Source organism: Monopterus albus, unplaced genomic scaffold (genome assembly GCF_001952655.1).
Source record: "Monopterus albus unplaced genomic scaffold, M_albus_1.0 scaffold82.1, whole genome shotgun sequence".
NCBI classification, from domain to species: domain Eukaryota; kingdom Metazoa; phylum Chordata; class Actinopteri; order Synbranchiformes; family Synbranchidae; genus Monopterus; species Monopterus albus.
The window spans coordinates 2,082,042-2,104,809 of record NW_018127962.1 but is presented as its reverse complement, the minus strand read 5'-3'; the positions used below and the strand labels follow the sequence as shown (position 1 = coordinate 2,104,809).

Sequence of the window (22,768 nt, the reverse complement as noted above, 5' to 3'; positions counted from 1 at the left end):
TCAGTCCATCACACAGACAAGGCAACTCCTTGTGGCCCTGACAGCCCTCAGCATCTGTGGAAACTCAACAAGCACTTCCCAGCATCGCAACATGCCCTCTCAACTTAGTAAGTGATTTGCAGCCTGTGGTGCACACGTTTCCTGTGTTAATTCCTCTTTTCATTCATTCATGCTTTTCCTCTCTACACAGATGCGTACCTGCTCTCTGCAGTGTTGCTAGCAGCTCTGCTACCGAGTGCTCCTGGAGCTCCAGTTGAAAACATCACCACTGAGAGTGTGGAAGACGGCCCATCAGGTGAGGAGGTGGAGGCCCCTCAAATGCTGAGTGCCGACCCAGTTTGGTACTCAATGCTTGGCCCAACCGAAGGCCACCAAAAGGAGGTAAAGGCTTTATTTTCCAAGAATTTCACTGAACTACGCTATTTCTGCAGTTGCATAATCGTCTTCACCAAATTTTACAAACTGTTTGTTATTGTACTGACTGGTGTCTCATTTTCTTAACAACGCTCCTAATCTCCACTGTATATTTTAAATCATTTCCCCTTGAACAGTTTGAAGCTGAATTTCAAAGTGGAATAAAATTTACATCTCTGGAGCAGTACAAGATCCCCTCAATTCCAGAAAAGTGCCTCAGTTCTTTCAATATGGTAAGTAGGACTTTTCCTTTTGATGCTTTTATTACACTGATAAGAGAAACTGTTGATGGAGTTAATTTGAGTGCTGACGGTGATTTTCTGTCCTCTCTCCAGGAGGCTTGTCTCCATAGGCTGGTTGAAGGCCTGAACAACTATACAGTTCTCCTCAGACATGTGGAGAGGGAGTATCCCAACAATTTAATCCTCTTGGCTGCAAAATCTCACAGTAGGCACCTGATCAGCCTGATTAAAGGAAAGGTGGGTCTGAGATTCTGCATACTTGTCTCTGAATTACTAACTTATTAAAAGGTAAAAAAAAAAAGTGCAAACCTGTGTATCTTACTCTTGTAGTCAGCCAAGGTAGAACTCATTTTTAAGTACTTTGTATACTGTTGGGTAGTTTAATTACCCATGCATTGTATTAGCATAGGTTCTGTTTATAAACTGGCTGGGAAATATGTTCCTTAGTAGAGAAGGGGGGGCAGATGTATTCACTAATACCAACATTGTATGTACAGTAGTACTTAGTCCACCAATAATTGTAGCTCAATCATTAAAAGGTATTTTGTCCTGCTAATTTTTGAGTAATTTCTCTGATCATATCTTATTGTAAAGGAGTTGTAATGCTCTTGCTCATGATATAAAACCGCTCAGTGATATATACTACTGTTACTTCTGCCACACAGATGAGGCACTCTGAACGGGTCACGGCACTGACCAGCAGCCAGCAGGAGCAACTGCTGAGGGACATTGAAAATGACACCACCTTCCACAGCAGGATCACTGCACACAGTATCCTCAGGCAATTCCGCAACTTTCTTGTCGATGGCAAAAGAGCGATTTGTCAGAGAGAAATGAAGAAGTGCGGCCATCGGTGTGCTGCAGAGTGTACCAAACATTAAACAGATGAAAGTCATGAAAAGCAGTTACGAAGGAATACCTCAGGGAAACTAGGTTACTCTTTTAAGAATCGTCCTCTCAAGTATCTTAAGGGTAAATCTAGTGCATGCACTGTATATTTAATACTGTAGGCAGGAAGGCCTGAAGCTGCCACTACTGCCTAAAAAAAAAAAAAAAAAGATGGTGAGATTCTTACACTGAAAATACTATTTGGCTCGACTGATTTTGATGTCAATTCATTTCTGGATTATGACAATCATGAGCAGCACTTAATTTTTTAAATAAATGAAAAGATTGACTGTATCATTCATATTTGTAATTGTTTACTTGCATATTTTGCTATTAAATATTATTTTCAAGCATACATGAACTTAGTGACAAAGGAATAATCTGTATGCATGCAGACAAAAAAAATGAACTATTCTGCATTTCTTTGATTTATTTTCAGAAGTTTTAAATGGCAAATAAAAAGTGGGAGCATGTGAAACAGATGTGTATCCAAAGCTCACTGTCACACATTCGAAAAAGGTAATCTAGTCCAGTCAGCGCAACATATTTCCAGGGACACACAGTCTTGTTTCCAGCTTGTCCAGCCAAATATCTTCCATAGTTGTAGCTGACATGCTCCAACATTTACTATATATGTAAGAGCCATGCTCAGTATGGCTACAGAAAACTTTAATTCATTTCTCAGACATTTGGACAGTACAGTCTATGGAGAAGAGAGCGAACAATAATGTCCATCTTGGATATCAAACAACAGGTAGGTCACATGGTCATGAAGTGGAGAGGAGACTGGGTGAGTAGAGATGCTCCTCAACCCCACAGCAAACTAGAGAAAAGAACAATAAAGGTACAACTAGTCTCCACAGTTCACATACAAAGCCCAAAACATACTAGAAAGTCCACACCGTAATGTATTAACTCTGTATGATCATACATGCTTCTCATTTCCAGTTACTTAATACAATGTTCCAATGCATCAGGTATTTCATTTACTTAGCGTGCTCACTACAAACAGCTAACATCTAAACAAATGGATGCTCTGGATTTACAGGTGACAGAAGTTTTTAGGACACAAAACTAATTTCTTATTAAACAGAAAGTATTCCTGCAGATGAAAAAATAAAACTTTTGTTTATCAGCGCCTCAGCAGTTGCTCCTGCTGACTCCTTCAGTGTGGACTATTTCAACTATTTCAAGACAAAAACATTCAGTGGATTTAAAAGCTGTCCTGATCTCTGACCTTAGAAACCCAGACGTACATCTGACAAGGATTGTTCTAAGCTATGGGTGTGTTTTCTTCATTGTATGACACACTGTGTGACTACTTAATTGGTACTGAGTCACAGGTTATTGCACTACTGACAATAGTTGTACTCATGCACAAGCAACCTAAGGTCCTGGCTGGTGAGGGATGGCAGGACAAGTGTTGTCTCGTGATTTACATTTGAATAGCACTGAAATCAGAACATTAAATAAAATAATTCAGTTTTCATTTAGTCAAAATCTCCACAGTCTTAATACCTAGGAAACAACAAGTACAGCTGCAGATTTTACTTTTAAAAGTATTTATACAGTTAGCTCAACTAATCCATGACTAAAGGAAAGTCAGCCCTGTGGTGCACGGCTGTGAAAACCTCCTTTTAACATCGCATTTCGCACCATTTTTCATGTGCTGCTTCTGAAGTCACAAATAAGATTTGACAAAAAGCACAGATCTCAAACCAGTCTCACCTTACCTCAAAACTGTGGGTTCAGGCATTCGTGGATCAGCTCCTCGTTTAAAACCTGTGAATCAAACCATAAAGGAGGATACTGGTTTACATTTTTGAAAAAGCTGTGAAGGACCAGCCACTGTTTGGGACCTTTAGCAGCTGAGAGGTCCTTCGTGGCTGGCTGGTTGAAATGACAATAAATAAATGAATAAATGAATAAATAAAACAAAACTGTTGTTGAAACTTCACTAGGTGACAGGCAAATTTATGGACCATATTTTGAAAACAGTTTGGAAAAGCTGGAATAACAACAGCAACACTGTAGGCAGCAGAGTCTCAGTAAATTAGAAGAAAGGCACCTCGTCCTATCTCATTTTCACTCGATTTATCAGACAATGAATAAAACCTTAATGTGCATTTAAATACACCAAAAGTCACCCCTGCCAAGTAGGGGGCGTCCTTTTGACAGTGGATGATGTAGTGTTTGACTGCAAGTCAATAATTAGAGGATTTCAGCTATCCCATGTAAAACACCCCCGTCTGATCAAAAGGTATCGTTGCATCATAGCGCTGTGACATCAGCCCGGATCCGGCAGATCCTATTTTTGTGGAAAAGGCCCTTGCAATTACGTCTGAAATGTCATCAAAAGCACATCTGACTCACTGCCTCCACCTCTCTTTCACACACATAAAGTAACACATTAATTTTCCAACTAGTTTTTTTTAGTTTCATTCATAGCTCATAGGTGGAATCAATGATGTGGCAAATTCTTAAGAAAAACATGCAAGGTTCCTAGAAGACTAAAAAAAAAACAGTATCACATTGGGTGCCCCTTAATCTCCAGTGAAAGTAATCAGCAAAAGTAATTGATTACTTTCACTGCAGTTCTTCTCTTATCAAACAGTATATGAACTTTTTTTTAAAATTAGTTTATGAATGATAAATGCCCATTGTGCATGTTTTAGAACCAGAGGTTTCCAATAAACAGTAAAACAAAAAAACAAGAGTTCATGTTAATACGATAAAAATAAAAATGTTCAAATGCTCACATTAGAAAAGCTGAAACCTACATAGGTCTGGCTTGGTATTTGAAAAGAATAACTGACTGAAAATCGATTAATACTATGACTAGTTACTTCAATGCTAGTATCATCTTATGTATAAAATAGGGGAGTTTAAATAGGGGAGCTAAGAAAACAAGAGGGGAGAAAGCACGACATGAGAGTTGGTGTTTCCAATATGCTGAAGTCAGAGAAGATTCACTCAGAGATGGCAACTCCACTGGCTGTGAGGTCACACATGCAAAAGTCTCAACTTCCCCATCTTTACTCCCAAACCACAGCCACGCAAACCTCTTAATTTCCACATCTCTGCTCAAAACCCCAGCACTAAAATATATATGGAAACAGACATTCTTTACACTGGAGAGGAACTGTGTTTAACCCACTATCCAGGATGTATTGCTGAAGCACTTCAAGCTCTTCAATCTAAAATAAAAAAGATAAAAGTGACATCTCTCTCTTTCATACATACTTGTATTCTTTATGAAAATCTTAAACTAGTTTCTTCATATCCCTATGAATTCGATGCACTGACTCACTTCTACACTGATGCATCATCATGCATTATTGCATTAGCTACCTCTCCATGAGTTAGCAGCCATACATATTAACCCTTGAGAACTACAGAAACAATAAATCCGGGTGGAGTGGGTGAGGGGGGGGGGGGGGGGCGAGAAACCTTTTAGCCCTATTAAGATTTATATGTTGTTTATATAAAGGCAGACAATAATGTCTTATTACAACACCTCCACCAACCCACAAACACTTTAATATTAGCTTAACAGTTAATATATGCATCTATGGTCAAAGGCGACTAAGCTAAGCTGGATGGCTAAAGTTAGCCAGGCATGACAACAGCCCGCCGCCTTCCCTCCCTGCTTCTTCGTATACTGACCGAGGTACAACACGGTGGGGATAAAACCCCATCGAACGACAAACTGGCCGCACTGGAACAGCTGCTGTAGCCGCTGCTTGGTCTCTTTGCTCATTTTAGCCATGTGTTTACCCCGAACAGCGAGGACGCCGCAACCTCGAAGGACGACAAAGAGGAAGTGACGTAGAGGAAACCTTGCTGTTAACTGACCAAACTGACACCTTCAGTCATAGGCCGTCATCTGGTGGACAAATGTGTATCTACAAATCAGCCGCAGTCACTGCATTTACAGTTTTTTGCAGTTGCTAACATCCATTTGTCCATTCTGTATTCACATTTTCAAAACTCTAAACACAATTATCACAACATCTGTTTGTTGTGACCATACCACCATTAATACAATTAATGTCGTTTTCACACAAAATTTAGTTAATGCACACGTTTCTAAAATGCTTACATTTTCTTTTCACACAAGCTTACCCCATAGCAAAATAATGGATCTTTCAAATATCTCTAACAAATGCTTAAACACATCATGACAGAATTGAAGACTTTAAAAAGAATCCAGTAAATATAATGTAAAGCCTCTACTTTTGCCACAACAGCTCAAAGAGCTGATAAGAATTATTGTTCTACTTGGGAAACAGCTGGTTCCAATTTGTCAGAGAGGAGCAAATATCACAATGTGCGCTGCAATCTCAAGTGCTGGTTTGGTCCTGCAGAAAAGCCAGATAGGTCCCTACAACACAGAGCGCCTTCTTTTGTTTTTAGATGACCTTCATCAACAACTGGTGCCAGAAGCAGAAAGGGAACAAGTGGGAGGAAACATGACAATATTTGTTATTGCATGGGACAACGTAGCATTCCACCATTCACAAGCAGTCACAAATTGGTTTGCAGCCCATCCGAGAATGATTTCACTTTTTCTTCCTCCATACTCTCCATTCCTTAACCCCATTGAAGAATTTTTGTCTGCGTGGAGGTGGAAAGTCTATGATCATCGACCACATGATCAAATGTCCCTTCTGGATGCAATGGAGGCTGGCTGCAGAGACATCTCAGCTAAAGATTGCCAGGAGTGGATAAGGCATTCTAAACGTTTCTTTCCAAGGTGCATAGCAAGAGACATTATAAGGTGTGATGTTGATGAGAACATGTGGCCAAATGCTGATGATCGTGTAGATTAGGACTTTTTGGTCTGTCATTTTGTTTTATTTTTGTCTATTGTTGTAAACACAGAGCAAAGTGCTTTTTTCTGTGATTACTGATAGCAATGTGCAAATGCCAATACCGTAAAGCCTTTACTGCAGCAATTCTGCCCTTTTTTTTATAATCCATAAAGTACTGATGGCTCCACTGTACATATACTATACGAAATTTATCCACACACACAATTTTAGTGTGTTTACAGTAAGGCTGACTGAATTACTGTATTTCTACATTTTTGGATATCAAAGATGGTTTTCATATTGTATACAGTTCAATGAGAAGTAATGTCATTTTTGTAAAGTGATTACTTTTTTACATTTTGACAGTCTGTGCACTATGACTGACTATATGTTCCTGTTGGATAGAAAACTAGTGCTAATGTTTTGATCAAACGACTCAATTATGAGTCAGGTTTGCTGTGTTTTGATAAAGTTAGTATATGTAGAAAATGGTATTTTGCATTGTGAAATGTAAAGTTTGTATTTATTTAACAAAATGTGGTTTTGGTCCAAAAATGAACCATTTGGCCAGGTGTGTGATGTAACTGTGTTGCTGTGTTAAGAGTTTAGAAAAAGTATTTTAAGTATTGGTTAATGCTTGTTAGCAACAGAAAAAAACTGTAATACACCGATTTAGAAGATTTAAATGACATTTATCGGTAATGAATTACTAAAGAATATCTCCAATTTGGACAAAAACTGCTCCTTATTCTGTGATACTGATATTGAAAGCCTGGAACCTGTTTTTTTTTTCTACTCAAAGTTTTGGTAACTTTCAAAACCAGATAGGCTATCTGAAAGAGATCCTCACTCATCTCTTTAAATCATTATGACATATAGTAGAATTAGATGATAATATACAGTGTTCTGCACGAGAACTTTGAACCCCAATTTAAAACAATCTTGACACCCCAGCTAACCCATTAACTCTCATTAACTATACTACTAACACAGCCTTCCTCCACCTGTAGTGTTGAACATGCTGGCCAGCATTTACATGGACAACACATATTTTCTAGCCAATTTATTAGATAAAATGTGTTTGCCAACTATATATATACAGTTAGACAACCCTAACATTGTACACATTATTCAGTGAGGGCAGAAATAAATTTACCATGGTGTTTATAATAAAACAATACAGTAGGTGCCTGAAATTTGTAGTTTAAAGTGATGCCTGAAATGATAATTGCAATGTTTTGTGGCAAAATCCTAAAAATAAAACTGAGCACACCAGTGTGCTATAGAAACACTTTATTCCCAGAAGCAAACTTTAGTACAACAGCATGATGTACAACAAGAGCTCACCTGTTCACATTATGTAAACCCACATACAGGAATACTATGATTGCTAATTGTCCCACCAAGCGATGGACACTCAACAGTTCTAGTACACAAACAACAAAATACACATTTGCTTGAGGGTGGGGCAGCATGAACACTTGATTTAGGACATCAAATGTAGCAGATGGGGTGAGTTTTATTTTATTGGTAGAAGAGAATATTATGTGTTTTGTGCCATGATGAACAGCTTGGGGACACAGGAAACACATCACCAGAGTACTTCACATAGCTGAAATGGAGTTGAGTGAAGACATACTGCCCCTGAATGGCAGAAAACAGGAACAGGTTCATTTCAAGTCCTGGTCAAGCTAACACAGCTTTATTCAGAAGTATCAAATTATTTTGGTAATTTTTGGTTTATTTGGAGCGCTGTCACCTCACAGCAAGAAGGTTCCTGGTTCGAGCCCTGGCCAACCTGGTGCCTTTTGATGCAGAGTTTGCATGTTCTCCCTGTGCCCGTGTCAGTTCTCTCCGGGTACATTGGCTTCGTCCCGCAGTCCAAAGACATACAGTTTAGGTTGACTGGTGACTCTAAATTGCCCATTAGGAGTGAGTGTAGGTGTGAGTGGTTGTCTAAGTGTCAGCCCTGTAGACTGGCGACCTGTCGAGTCGCCCAATGTCAGCTGGGACTGGCTCCAGCTGCCCCACCCACCCCCATGAAACTACACAGCTCAACAAAGCATTTAACTCTCACAGGAAATTTCCACAGTTGAGGGTCAAACCACCCTTTTCTTCATATGAAAATACCAAAGTTGAAAGCAACTTGTTTACTCTTTCAAGTGCAAAATTCAATACTTAAGAAATCATACATACCCATCATCCCCTAAATCAAAAACATCCTTGTCATTTGTCCAAAGCTGGATTTTTTTTTGTCATAAAATAGCCATTCAGGAAGGTGCTAGATGAGTGAGGGGGAACAAATATTGCTTCTCCATCTTGATGCCAATACTGTGCAATTGTAAACATAAAGAACAGATTTTTAATCACACTAGTTGATTATTTAGGGGTCATTTTCCTGATGCTGTAAGGGAAGAATGTGGACTCTTTCAAGAAACACAGCTGAAACTGTTGACCAAGAAAAGAAGTGTTGATAAAAATGAGTTTGGGAGGAAAAGATAGAAAACACCAAGTAGAAGAGACTTGTATTGCTATGGGATGGTGTCCACTATTTTTAAAAAAGTAGTATAAACACTTATTTCAACTAGGAAAATCATACCTTGATCACTGTATCAATCAGCAGCCTTTACTCTAAAAACAAGTGTACACACGCACGCACGCACAAACACACGGCGCACGCTCAAGCATGCGCACACATAATCCACGTGCCCTGTGACAAACCTGGGCAAGGTCAGGATGAATGTAAGGAAAAGGCATGCAAAGCAACAAATGTCAATTAAAACACCTTCCAGAAACAGTTTTTAATAAGCTTCAAGTGCATCCACTTATAACAAGCTGCTCTGCAGCAGAGTGCAGGTTTATTGTGGCACGACTTCAAGGTAACTCTACCGGAGAAGAGAGAGCAGAGGGAGTGGTGGTTGTGCTGGATGTCTGAATGAGGCAGGGCAGCAGGCTGGTTCACAGCACACAGAGTCAAAAACAAAATGGAGTAACCAGAGACACAGCGGGAGTGTTTATTCATGCGTCTGTGGGCCGTTATAGTTGGCATGGCTTGAGTTCCAGGTCACAGGTGTAGGGTCACAAGATCAGAGGCGAGGGTTTAGGTGGTCAGGAGACACATCTGGTTCAAAGGTCAGAGCCGAGGTGCACACTGATGCTGGGAGAGCGTTGCGTGTGGTTTGGCGTAGGACTCAAGTACCCCAGCCCGTCCTCCTGTAAACTGCATGAGTATCGGCCCGTTTCAGAAGCGGTGTGGTTGCTGGAGGGAGGGGCGCTGCCGCTGGTCACCTGCTCAAAGGAGCGGGAGAAGACCGCACTGGCAGTGCGTGTCAGGCTGGTGAGAGCTCCTCCCTTTGGCACTGACTGGCTGGAGGTGAGCGTCAGTCTCTTGATGGACAGCTCTGTGTTCTCGCTGGCAGCCCGGCCGGTTATGAGAGGGCCCGCCTCCCTATCCTTGTCCTTGCTGGTTCGCCCACCGAGCCGACACTTCTTCATGGCCTTGGCCCCCAGGTTCAACGTGGTGACACTGTTGCTGATAGTGATGGTGGGTAGGGTCATGTCAGGTCCTACACCACCTGGCCACACCCCTTCATCCACCTCGGAAATATCCATCAGCTCATCTGGGGAGCCCAGATCCACAGCATCTGTGAGATGGACAGACAGGGACAAAATAAGCAGTTAACAACAGGAGCACAGAGTAAAACTAACAACCTGTCATCCAGCACACCGGATCCAATAAAATTAAGATAAAACAGTTTAAAAAGAATATGTTATGCATTAAAAGGTTTGCATGAAAGCTATGACTGAATGAGGAGCTGTCTAGCAGGTGGAACAATGTTCCAGTCCAGCACATGTTAGGATAATCAGCAGCACCCACAATACAACAATCAGTGGTTTATTGGCAGTGGAGTGGAGCACATTTTGTCCCAAAGGCAAGAGAGGACAGTGTTTAAGAGCATAAGCCTAGGAAAGACCAAAGACAGAAAGCAAAGGAAGGTAATAAATGTACAAATAAGTCCACCTTAAATGCGTTTCTCTTCTCCAACTCTAAAGTTGCACACAACTTTCCTGCTATCTTCAAGCCATGCATCTACACCCAAAAAGCAAAACATCCACAAACACACACTTCTGATCTGATGCTACTACTGTAACAGAACACCAGTAAACAGATTGACAGACAGGTCCTATCTTTCTTGGTCAGATTTAATCTGTTAACACAGCACAGTGATCAGTTTCCAGGTGAAATCCATAGCAAAGTGTCAAGGTATACCAGGGTGTTCTGAAAAGACCAAAAGGCTTACTGGTCTATTTAGCAAAAACTCAGGAGTTAGGTTCAAAAATAACATTGTACGTGTGAAGTTTCCTGGCACAGCAAGGTTTATATCTACAGTACAATATGGCATGTGTATTGCAAAATGTTCATAAACCTACTTTTATACCCATTGTTTATGATCCTTGTTTAACCGATGTTCTGCTTTTAACAGTATCCACTTGATTTTGCAAGTGTTAATCCATTTTTATTATTCAGTCGAGCACATTTCATTATTATGCATTTTTTATTAGGTTGCCGAGCTGTTATTCAGGTAGATGCTAAATTAATTTAATTTTAAGGATTTTCAGCAGGTTATCTTCATGAGGGAGCTGTAACCACAAAGGAAAGTAAATCAATGAAGACAGATGAGAGGAATAGTGCAATTAAGCAAAAAGACAGTGATGGAGCCCAGCGCAATAAGGTAAAGGGGGAAGTTGTCATGCAGGTTTATAACGCCCCTACACACAGTTACCTAGGTTGCCCTGGGAGTGTGGCAGGGGGAAAGAGGGGCAGGATCTTAGTACTGGCTCCTGCCTGTGGAGGCTGATCCAGAACCCTCATTCTCCACCATTCGCCTCACAGACTTCTGCCTTCTGACCTCCTGACCCCGTGTACCGGAGTCATGACCTCTTGAGTCCAGGCTGACCTCAGAGGTGGCACCCAACATGTCACCATCAGGATGGCTGCGGACATCGGGGCGTGGCCGCAGGGAGTCTCCGTTGAGTAATCGCTCGCCACTCACGCCTGTCACACTGATCTCGGGGATAGGCATGCCCCCGTGGGCAGTCTCACTGTCTACACTCACCTCCTGGGACTCTGGTGAAGGGGAGCATGGGGGAGGTAATGGGATGATATAGACACACACACACACACACCAAAAAACGGCCATGTGCACAGGCACACATGACACACACAGAGGTAATCAATGTAATGGCAGACAAAAATCATAGTGATTAGAACACAACACATGGTCAAAGTACGTGCTATATGGGGATGAATATGAGCAATATTTGAATGGAATCACATTTCATACTGGGTCATCACTTACCCCTACACATGAATTAATATTTAAAAGCATTTTCCTCCATCATCTGCTCACAACAAAAGCTTGGCACATTAACAAGCAGGAGCCTTGCAATGAACAACGGGTTTGGGGCTCCAGATGAAACCTATTCATTAAACTAACTGAAGGCTGTAATTGACCTGCCTTATCTGTGTTCTAGAGAAAGAGCGTGGCCCTCTTAATTCTAAACCACATGCAGACCGTCTTTTATTCTGCACTCTTTAAAGTCAATGAAGTTTCAATGGCTTGTGGTTATCTAAATTTTATACATTTTCTTTGGCACAGAAACTACAGTACACAAACATTCAATAGAAGTGTATACTGCACACTACATCTCTGTATATACAGTAACTACAGTACCTGCTCACTAGTTTCCCCTGTCTGTCAAACTAGGATCATGTGCTGCACTGAACCGTACTGTATGGCTGCAGCTGCTGTATCTCACTGACTGCTCTCAATGTGAATGTGTCTCTGTCCCTGTATTGCTACCAACAAATCCTAAGAGATCAGAAGTCATCATTTAGGGATGGATGGTACTGGATAGCAAGCTGAGGAATGGTGATCTATGGGCATGGGGGCTGAAGGATGATGACAATGCTTTGGTATGTCTGTGGAGATTCTCAGTCATCCAGGTCACAGTATATTGAACTGCTGAAGGTGGCAGCTGGACTTGCTTCAGTTTCAGCTGCAGCACTTTTGGAAACACTTGTATACACAGTAAATATGGGACAGTGGTGTTGGTGGTAGGATGATGAGGATATCTAAACCTCTTGGTCTCTTCTTTGGCATGGACTTACTCTATTTTTATTATGCTATTAAAATGTGTCCACAGTGTGTGAGAGCTCTTCTCATGTCTCAGTGAAGTGAGTTCCTGCAGCTACGTTCACACATTGCTCCCCTGTGCACAAGTCTCACCGTGTCTCTTCCAGCGGTGTCCCCTGATAGAGAGGGAGGTGACAGCATTGCGGGAGATCCTGGAGGAGGTGGGTGTGATCTCAACCTGGATACTCCGTGCACCCTCTTTGCTGTTGCTCTTCAGTGCTGCCCCGCGCAGTGACGACTTTATGGCATTACCCACCTGAGGGCGAGAAAAAGCATGCAACATGGTTAACTACTGTAACAACTGAAAGTTGTGCAGGACAACAGGGGTCCACAGTGCAAATGCAGAGTCCCTCAGTCAAAACTTAATTGGTCCAGTAGTTGGCAGGTTAGCCACCACCCTGACTCATTTTAATCTGCTGCTAAATTATAACAGGGTCCTGTTACTTTGTCTGTCTATTTGACTGTTGATTCACTTTTTTGTTCTTCTTTGTCTATGATAACTTGAAGACTGGTAGTCACTCAACAAGTTGACATTTTATTTATAGTGTTATTTTTCAGAACTGAGGATGAATCAAACATATGGTGTAAGCTTAGTTAAAGGCACAGGAGATGGCTTTTTAAATCAATCATCACTCATGACAACATTTAAAAAGACCTTACTGGCAAGTCTTTACAGCTTATATTTCAATTTAACCTATTTATAGTATGGTGTAATATTAAGAGGATTAAAACTTTAAGGGTTTTTAGTTTTGGACTTGGTCTCAATTTTCTAGCCATTGGCTACTGCATGTTACAAAAGGTATGAAATGCCAATACTACATTTCATTTTGGTATTCTCTCAAAATTACAAGTGCCTGTTTTCAGTTTTGCCTGCTGGCTATTAAGTGATAACATAGTAGAACTGTGAGCAAGTACAGCTCCAGAAAAAAAAAGCCTTTTTGTCTCATCACTCGTGAGCAGGACAGATCACTTAGAAATGTGCAATAGCACTGGCCCAATACATGATGCCTGTAAAGCTGCACCAATGATAATACAAAATGTTTAAATCACATTGAAGTTCATGTGACTGAACCAATAACATTATTCATTTCTATCAGATTTAGGGATTGGGATAATCTAAATGTTGGCACACAAACACACACACTAACTGAGTTGCACAAACTAGTGAAACACAAAAGGCTTTGTACTTAACTCCATCTAACACGGTTTCATAAGTGTTTATATAATAACCTCTGCTCTTGTTGGAAGTTCTCAAGTGGCACCTGCACTAATGATCATGTTAACAGCTGAATAAATAGCACGAGGCAATCTGCATCATAATCACAGCAAAACATGTCTTCTGTCTGGTGTTGTGAGGGACACGTCATCATGCTATGCTAAGCTAACAGCCACCTGGTGCATTCAAATTCAACAAGTAAAAACCCATAAAAAAAAAAAAAGCACACTGAACGAAACTCTGGTATTTGAGCCCTTCCACAATAGTGTGCGCATACATATTTTAAAAACTCTATTCTTCTTAATGAAAAACACAGGTCACGTGCTTTCACTGTTGTGTAGTAATACTGTGGTCTTAGGTTCAATCCTCCTACTGTCTGGGCCTCAAGGATTACATCTTAACAGAGCAGAGTTGAAAGCATGTAAATAATCTAATGAGATTACACCCTACTCAGTCTTTGACACACACATATAAACCAACACAATGCGATATAGTGTGCTGTGCATGAATCAAAACCAAAGGCCAGCTCATACATCTAAATCACATGTTCTCTCAGAGACACCAACATACAATCTTAAATCACAGGTGCAAAAACACACACACAGTGGAGAGAAATGTGACAGTAGCAGAAAAATCTTACTGTACCCACCAATAGAGCTTCAGGGAACAACTCTAGCTGGGCTCGATACAGAACGTCATCCAGTGCTTTGGATCCCAGTTCAACTTCCCCATTACACCTACAAACATGCACAAACACAAGTATGTAAATACACCAAACACACAAGTTTTGGATCCAAATTAAGCGCTTGATTTTCAAATCAAACCTGAGAGAGTCATGTTGTACATATTTATGTCAGCACCAGATTCTGGTTGATACTGGAGACAGCAGACATCAATAAGTCATTTTTGATGGCATCTAATCACGCTATATTGTGACAACAATGTCAAAAGTGAACTTGTGCTGACTCAAAATGAAGAATGTACAGGCTCAAGGATCAATCACAGCTACGTATTCTTAGACCACATCAAGTGCTGTCACTTGGATAGGACATGGATTACATTAGACAAACTTCAATAAACATAAGAAATGAAAAGTTAAAGTTGAACACTGAGGCTGTGATGTGTTAGTATGGCTGTGTGTGTGCAGGCATGTGTGTGCACTCACAAGGCATAGTGTATTCCTGTAATGAGTTGAACCAGGAACTCTGACGTGACTGTCATCCGTATGCTGATGCCTTTGTAGCGCCGCATTTGTTGCCGTGGGTAACCGCATATACACAACCTGGGGAATTACCAATAACAAACACAACAGGGAAGCTTGTATGAGAGAGACAGGGAAGCTTAATTTGGGGAAACGGCTCTGTGAAGCCATTTGGCTGAAGCTGCGTTAAGGCAATTTACTTCCCTGTGGTAGGCGGATATAAAACTTGCATGAGTCACTAATTGCAGAGTCATGTCTTGACACTCATTCATATTATGCATCCCCTAGCCCTTAGCCATCACAATTAAATGTATACTATATAAGAAAACATTAATAGCTTACTGCATCACCAACAAGATTTTAAAATACTGAATGATTTCTCTAGATAGTTGATCATTTTCAAGCAGGTATCATACAAGTTGCAAAAAAAAAAAAAGGAATCAAAACAACGCTTGTGCATTTGAAGCTCCTCTATAACTGACACACCTCAAACTGTCAAAGGGAAATCAAAGCTGATGACTTCTCTTTAGCTCTGTGCTTATCATACCAACACTCAGCAGCAGCTGGCAGATTACTAGTAGCTGTGCTAGGATGTGTGTACTGTACACAGCAGCTCTTTGCCAAATAGCGCTACTTTGGCTCTCTCTGGCAGCCAAGTATTTGACCATCTGATGAGTAAGTGCAGGCAAAACAGAATGGGTATTTATGAGTGAGTTTGTGCACATCTTTCAGTTTTTCTGTGGACAAATGTGAGCTCCAAAATCATCACAGTGAGATTAACTTGACTGATTCTCACAAAGGGCTGTTTGAGGGTTAAGACTTGGTTTTAAGGTTTAGATTAGAGATAGAATAATGAGCTAGGGAATGCAATGTTAAGACCAGTGAAGACTGTAGTATGAAATTAGTGTGCGTGTATAAAGTCCTCATAACAAAGTGACCTACAGGTTGTTGAAGTACTTTAAGATATGCAGATATGTCAGTGTGTGTTTTACCTGGAGCTGAGCTGGCAGAGGGACTGGAGGGAGGTGGAGGTCATATAGCTGAGAGCAGCATTGTAGCACAGCAGCAGGAAGGTCAGTACCTCAAATCTTCAACACAAACACACATTTAAAACCACACGTCTTGCTTCCATCCACATCACAATGTGAGATAACCCAAAAATTGCACACTTAATACAGCTGAACCTCAGACAGTTACTCGAGACCACAAGTATTTGGATACTTTCAACCCCTAAACTCCAGGAACATACTGTATCTTTGGGGCTCTAGTTCCACACTGTTTTTTTTTTATTACTAATGTAAATCTACTCAAGTTATAGCTGAGACTTGGCACTTTAATGTAGCATCCATTATTAAATTTCTTATGAAATGTGCTGAAACACAGAACCTGAAGAACAAAAACATGTACATGTCCAGATACTTGACTCTATGTAATACTGTGTACACCATAACCACACACAAGTCTGATTTAGGGATAGGAGTCAATAAAACTGGACATGCTCTAAAGTTAAGCTACCATATGTACTGTATACCATATTACTGCATTTACAACTTTAAAGACAAAAGCTTGTTAAAAAAGTTGAGATCACTACAAGTGCACAGCTCTTCCCTTTAACACAAGTGGTGATTCTCAGATTATCTTCCTTCATGCACATTTACATTTTAGTACATTAGTTGTTTGCTGCCAGTTCAAAGCAGCAGACTGGCAGCCTGCTACAAGGAACGCTCATTACAAAACATTCTCCACCATGCTGACATGTCACCACCTGTCCTAAAGACTTGTGACAAATGTGCACATTTTACCTGTTCTGTGCAGTAAAGGTCTCTCTCTGGAGGTGTGGCCCGCTGTACACCACTCTGCTCAGCCCGTGATTGGCTAGAGCACCTTCAGTAAGCACGATGGAGCCGATAGCTGAAGGCTGGAGGTGGGGAGGTGAAGATGAAGTTTAAACTGAATATTTCTGCAAATGCAAATGAAAACATTTGTGTGCACTTCTCACCTCATGGTACACTGAGGGTTTGGAGACCGAAGGGACAGTAAATGATAACACTTTACTTTGTCCATCTTTATCAACTATTTCCTGTGAAAGAGAAAGACAGGAAGACTAAGGGGGGAAATGTTTCTGTGGGCAAGAAAAACAAAAGCTTTTTTCCTGTGCATGCCCTTAATCTCTGAAGAGTGCGAGTTTACCTCTTCAAGCGCACTCATCTGTTATGTGTGGACCTCAGGGTCAGTGTTTACCCATTCTATGTATTGGTGTTTGTGTATGCTGTGTGAACACATGCACAAACCATGGGGTTTTGGTGTCTCCTGTGCACATATTAATATCAAATAGATTAAAGGGAGCTAGCTGCTGTGTTGAGTGACAGCTGACCTATTCTACTATTCAGAGAGGAACTGAACTACTCTGAACATCAAGAGCCACAATCACCACTTTAATAATTATCAGTGGTGGCATCTGTCTGTGGGAGGCTTTAGGGTATTTGCAACAAACAACCCATTCATATTATCTATGTGTAAAGTTATTGTGTTTCAGTTCTCCTGTTTCCAAACCACATTTTCTGCCACTAATCATGCATAGCCATCTAACAACACAGAAATGGTGTAATCACTCAAAACACGCAGACAAATATATTTGAGTGGCTGAGTCCCCTGTTTCTGGAACCACATGATTACACCCACTTGCTAAGAATCGAGGACTTTGCAATCACCATACTGAAAACATTTTATTGTAACAAGAGCAACTCTCCTCTACCGGTAACAAATAAAACACCTGCAGTGGCAAGAATGTGGTGGTGGGGGGGAGCCTAAATGCACCACAGCCATCACTGCCCTTATCCCCTCCCCTACCAAATTATAAATGCCCAGCAAGAGGGCCTCGATGCAGCCAGATGTGTGGGGGTCTCTGGCTGCGCTGATGGACAGGAGGCTCCACAGGAGCTCTGGAAGGAACTGTAGCGTGAAACGCTGCAGCTGTGGCTCGCCGCTCCGGTAGAATTCAAACAACTGGTGACACACCGGCTCCAGCAACTGGGGAAGGACAGACAACCAAAGACACAGGTACATGGATCCATCACAACATCAGTTTACAAAAAAAAAGAAAAAAGACAACAAATGCCACTGCAGCTGTTAAAAATTTTTCATACATATAAAAACATTAAGATAAAAGAACATGTAACATAATCAGAAGATGCTAAGCTCAGAGGACAACAGTGGCACTAGAGACCTAAGAAAAGACTCTGTGTGGTCGAAAGGCTGCATTATCCACTCTTTGTGGTCTATACTGTAAATTAAAAAAAAAAAAAAAAAAAAGAAAAAAGAATGTGTATTATAGTGTGTGCGCATACATCGCTATAGTTCTCTCGGATGACCTTGTAGAGGGCAGGAACCAGGGCACCTTTGTCTTTCAGTGAAGCAGCATAGTTGGACACAGCACTGTCAGGAAGGGTCTGAAACACACACAAACAGTTGAAGTTTGATAAACTACTGACTTCAGTCTTACTGATATTTTATATATAAAACTAAGCCTGACAATTTGAGAAGGGACTACTGAATAGCCAAACATTTGTTGATGTGGTCTGAATTTTATCTGTTCAAACCTAGCACTTGTCCATTGATTCACATTAAGTCCAGGATAAATAAAAAATAAAAACATTATTATGGCATGGTGCAAAAGTTTGGGCACCCTACACAATCAGTACTTAGTAACACCTCCTCTGGCAGATATCACAGCTTGCAAACGCTTTTCATAGCCAGCTAAAAGTCTTTCAATTCTTGTACTTGGGATCTTCTCCCATTCTTCCTTGCAAAAGGCTTCTAGTTCTGTAATATTCTTTGGTCGTCTTGCATGCACAGCTCTTTTAAGATCTACCCACAAATTTTCAATGATGTTTAAATCAGGGGACTGTGATGGCCATTCCAAAACCTTCAGCCTGCGTCTCTTGAGGTATTCCATAGTGGATTTCGAGGTATGTTTAGGATCATTGTCCTGTTGTAGAAGCCATCCTCTTTTCAGCTTCAGCTTTTTTACAGATGGTGTGATGTTTGCTTCCAGAATTTGCTGGTATTTAGTGGAATCCATTCTTCCCTCCACCCGTGCAATGTTTCCTGTGCCACTGGCTGCAACACAACCCCAGAGCATGATAGATCCACCCCCATGCTTAATAGTTGGCAAGGTGTTCTTTTCATGAAATGCTGCTCCTTTTTTTCTCCAAACATGCCTTTGCTGATTGTGTCCAAAGAGTTCTATTTTAACTTCATCAGTCCACAGCACTTGTTTCCAAAACGCATCGGGCTTCTGTAGATGTCCTGTTGCATACTTCAGACGTTGGATTTTATGATGGGGACGCAGATAAGGTTTTCTTCTGCTGACTCTTCCATGAAGGCCTTGTCTGTGCAAGCATCGCTGCACAGTGGAACGGTGCACCACCACTCCTGAGTCTGCTAAATCTTCCTGCAGGTTTTTTGCAGTCAAATGGGGGTTTTGATTTGTCTTTCTGACCAGCATACGAGCAGTTCTGTCCGAGAGTTTTCTTGGTCTTCCAGATCTCATCTTGACCTCCACAGTTCCCCTGATCTGCCATCTCTTAATTACATTTCTTACTGTGGAAACTGCAAGCTGACAACGCTTTGCTATCTTCTTGTAGCCTTCTCCTGCATTGTGGGCATCAATAACTTTCATTTTCAGGGTCTTACACAGCTGCTTAGAGGAACCCATGGTTGCTGGGTGTCCACAAGTGTGTGCACAAGGTTTGAAGAGTCAAAGTATTTGTACAGCTTTGAAATTGGCATTTACCAATGACAGCTGTTGCTGTGCATCAGATCTAACGAGCTGATTAAGGTCTGATACCTTGTGAGAGACTTTGAGACTCTGGAACTCTTAGGGTGCCCAAACTTTTGCACCATGCCATAATCATGTTTTTATTTTTTATTTTTGTTCAATTTATGGCATAAGAAGTAACTATGCATCACTGTTTGCAGAAAATATTGTGCATTTTTTCCATTTCCAAGAGAAACTGTGTTAACATCTGTTCAAATAAAAAATCACCAAAATCTGTTATTTATCAAGGGGTGCCTAAACTTTTGCATGAGACTGCATAATTTTAAGGCAATAAATCTGCCTAATATTATGATTACTGGTAAATGAGACAGAACTGATATCAATAAGAATGAATTGGCAAGTATAAGCAACATCGCAATTTGTGGTTTTGCAGCTTTAAGGGCAAGTAGAATGCTCCAAGTGATATTTTTGAGCTGGCATTAACTTCAGTCTGGGGACAAAAGGGCTGGTCATCCAAGGTTTGCACAGGAAAATCTCATCTGCACTTTTGTTATTACATCTCACTGAGCCTTAGCTGTGGTGGTGGTCACATATCAGTGAGCACTCATGTTTGAGTGGGAGCAAGAAACTGTCTGGAAACAAAGCACTTCAGAGAGGTTTTGTTTATGTGTGTGGAAGAAATTCTGCCAATAATAAACAGCATCAGAGAACGTACTGCTTTTCTGCGCACACGTGATTACACACATACACACGCGCGCGCACACACAGTAAAACCGTACCTTAAATTCTGACAGCCATTCCTCTACCACTCCTTGGTCCATAGCCAACATGTTCCCTCATCTGCAGTGAAGTCACCTTTACCTAGGAGAGAAAACACCGTAGAATCACAAAGCCTGTGTAATGATTTGATTTGATTTATTTATTCTTTCAAACATGTAACAGTCAGTATGTAACCACACATAAATCCAGACATATCCACAAATATATTTTCAATTTGCTTATACCTAGTACATGCTTGAACGGAGTAGGAAGAAGTTAGACTTATCCAGTCCTACCCCCTAACATCATCTTACCATCATTGGTTTGCAAGCAGTATCTCTACATAAATAATTATCTTCTACACCACACTCCCATCTGATTAATCATTAAGCCTGTTCTTGCCCATATCTTGATTGACACATACCTTTATATCTGCTTTTGAACTCATCAATTTTCTTACTGTTTTTTATGTCCACACTTAAATTATTCCATAGTTTTACCCCACTTATGGAAATACAGAATCTTTTTTTGGTTGTACGTATAGCATGAATTTTTAAATTTAACTGACCCCTTAAATTGTATCCCCCTTCCCTTTCATTAAATAGTTTTTGAATTCCACCAGGTAATAAATTGTTCCTGGCTTTATACATAAACACAGCAGTCTTATATCCCACTAAATCAAAAAATTTTAACAAATTAGACTGTATGAAAGCTCCATTGGTGTGATCCCTGTATCCCAGCTTATGCACAATTCTTATCGCTCCTTTTTGTAATATATACAATGGTTGAAGTGAGCTTATGTATGTGTTTCCCCAGTTTTCAATGCCATACTCCAAGTATGGTAAAATCAACGAAGAACACAAAATACGTAGTGCTTTTATGTCCAAAATATGTCTAACCCTTGCCAATATCGATATGTTTTTTGCTATTTTATGCTGAATATATCTGATATGAGATTTCCAGGTGACTCTATCATCCACTATGACACCTAGAAATTTAATTTCATATACTCGTTCTATTATGACTCCCCCTATTTTCAGTTGCAGTTCGTTATCTAGTCTACGATTCCCAAATACCATAAATTTAGTTTTATCCATATTCATAGATAGCATATTACTATCACACCATCTTCTCAAGTTCCTGTGAAACCTGTCCCGATAGTTGATGTAGGTTATCCCCGGATGCCCATATCGTAGTGTCATCAGCAAATAAGACCATTTTCACTAAAGCCGAAACCTTGCACATATCGTTAATGTATAGTATGAATAATTTTGGTCCCAAGACTGAACCTTGAGGCACCCCACATACAATGTCACTCGACTGATATTCACCCAACTTCACAAATTGACGCCTCTGTGTTAAATAACAATTCAAAGCCACTCCTCTGATCCCATATTTTTCCAACTTGCAAATTAATAATTCATGATTTATTGTGTCAAATGCCTTTTTTAGGTCAATAAATATTCCGTTTATTTCTTTTCATCCATGGCACTTGTAATGTCCTCCATCAGGTCGGTAATGGCCAAAGATGTCGATCGGTTCGACCTAAAACTATACTGACAATCAGAGAGGATTTTATGTTTAATAACAGATTAGATACATTTATTGATAAAGAGTTTTTCCAATATTTATGAAAATTGTAACAGAGAAACCGGCCTATAATTTGTGAAGTTGTGTTTATCACCAGATTTATACAGAGGAATAACCTTTGCAATTTTCATGGAGTTAGGGAACTGCCCAAGTCGAAATGACATGTTAAAAATATGTGTTAATGGTTTGCATATCTCTTTAATTACCCTTTTAAACAGTTGTCATGGTGATTAGAACAGATCAAATATATAGTGCATTTACACACACAAACACATACAAGCAATCACAGTCTGAAAGAGACTTTCATATTTGCCAGTCTTCTATTATTTGATATCTCAATAAAAATAGTCTATTACAAATAGCAAACAATGCCATGGCAGTGATGAACAGCAAATGCTCCAGGCACCAATTCAATGGTCCAAAGAAGCATAAGTCTCTTCTTCCCCCTCACTCTCCTCATTCCTCTCCAGACACACACACACACACACACACACACACACGCACACACACACACACACACCTCTGCAGCAAGCACCTAACCTATTCTCAACTCAGGCTGGCAAATCGAAAATCACCCACACAGAGAATCCTGGCTGGCTTCACTGATAAAGCAGTGATGGGGAAAAAAAACAAAACAAAAAAAAAAACGAAAAAAAAAAAAAAAAAC

At 40.5% G+C, this 22,768-nt stretch overlaps 3 protein-coding genes across 5 annotated transcripts in view; 1 reads left to right on the top strand and 2 right to left on the bottom strand.

Moving 5' to 3' along the window:
* On the top strand, nt 1-1,537 carry il6 (interleukin 6 (interferon, beta 2)). The gene is made up of 5 exons (XM_020606850.1): nt 1-107; nt 191-381; nt 552-647; nt 750-893; nt 1,322-1,537. The coding sequence occupies exons 1-5, from the start codon at nt 92-94 to the stop codon at nt 1,535-1,537; spliced, it is 663 nt and encodes a 220-aa protein (XP_020462506.1). The 5' UTR covers nt 1-91.
* Nucleotides 1,538-1,891: 354 nt separating this feature from the next.
* tomm7 (translocase of outer mitochondrial membrane 7 homolog (yeast)) lies at nt 1,892-5,389 on the bottom strand. Its single transcript, XM_020606913.1, has 3 exons — nt 5,211-5,389; nt 3,278-3,326; nt 1,892-2,367 (listed from the first exon to the last, which is right to left on the bottom strand). The coding sequence occupies exons 1-3, from the start codon at nt 5,311-5,313 to the stop codon at nt 2,352-2,354; spliced, it is 168 nt and encodes a 55-aa protein (XP_020462569.1). The 5' UTR covers nt 5,314-5,389; the 3' UTR covers nt 1,892-2,351.
* Nucleotides 5,390-8,305: 2,916 nt separating this feature from the next.
* The window catches only part of hycc1 (hyccin PI4KA lipid kinase complex subunit 1), a 20,529-nt gene continuing 6,066 nt past the window's right edge, over nt 8,306-22,768 (bottom strand). For 2 of the 3 annotated variants that reach the window (XM_020606946.1, XM_020606947.1), the window contains exons 2-11: nt 20,532-20,613; nt 18,320-18,421; nt 17,823-18,002; nt 16,972-17,052; nt 16,775-16,890; nt 15,965-16,060; nt 14,937-15,053; nt 14,421-14,508; nt 12,649-12,811; nt 8,306-10,002 (exon numbers count right to left, since the gene is read on the bottom strand). In XM_020606946.1, coding sequence (XP_020462602.1) covers nt 9,485-10,002; nt 12,649-12,811; nt 14,421-14,508; nt 14,937-15,053; nt 15,965-16,060; nt 16,775-16,890; nt 16,972-17,052; nt 17,823-18,002; nt 18,320-18,421; nt 20,532-20,582 — 1,512 coding nt within the window. In that variant the 5' untranslated portion in view covers nt 20,583-20,613 and the 3' untranslated portion in view covers nt 8,306-9,484. Of the gene's footprint in view, nt 10,003-11,142; nt 11,487-12,648; nt 12,812-14,420; nt 14,509-14,936; nt 15,054-15,964; nt 16,061-16,774; nt 16,891-16,971; nt 17,053-17,822; nt 18,003-18,319; nt 18,422-20,531; nt 20,614-22,768 lie in introns of all 3 variants that reach the window. The other variant, XM_020606948.1, reaches the window with a different exon arrangement.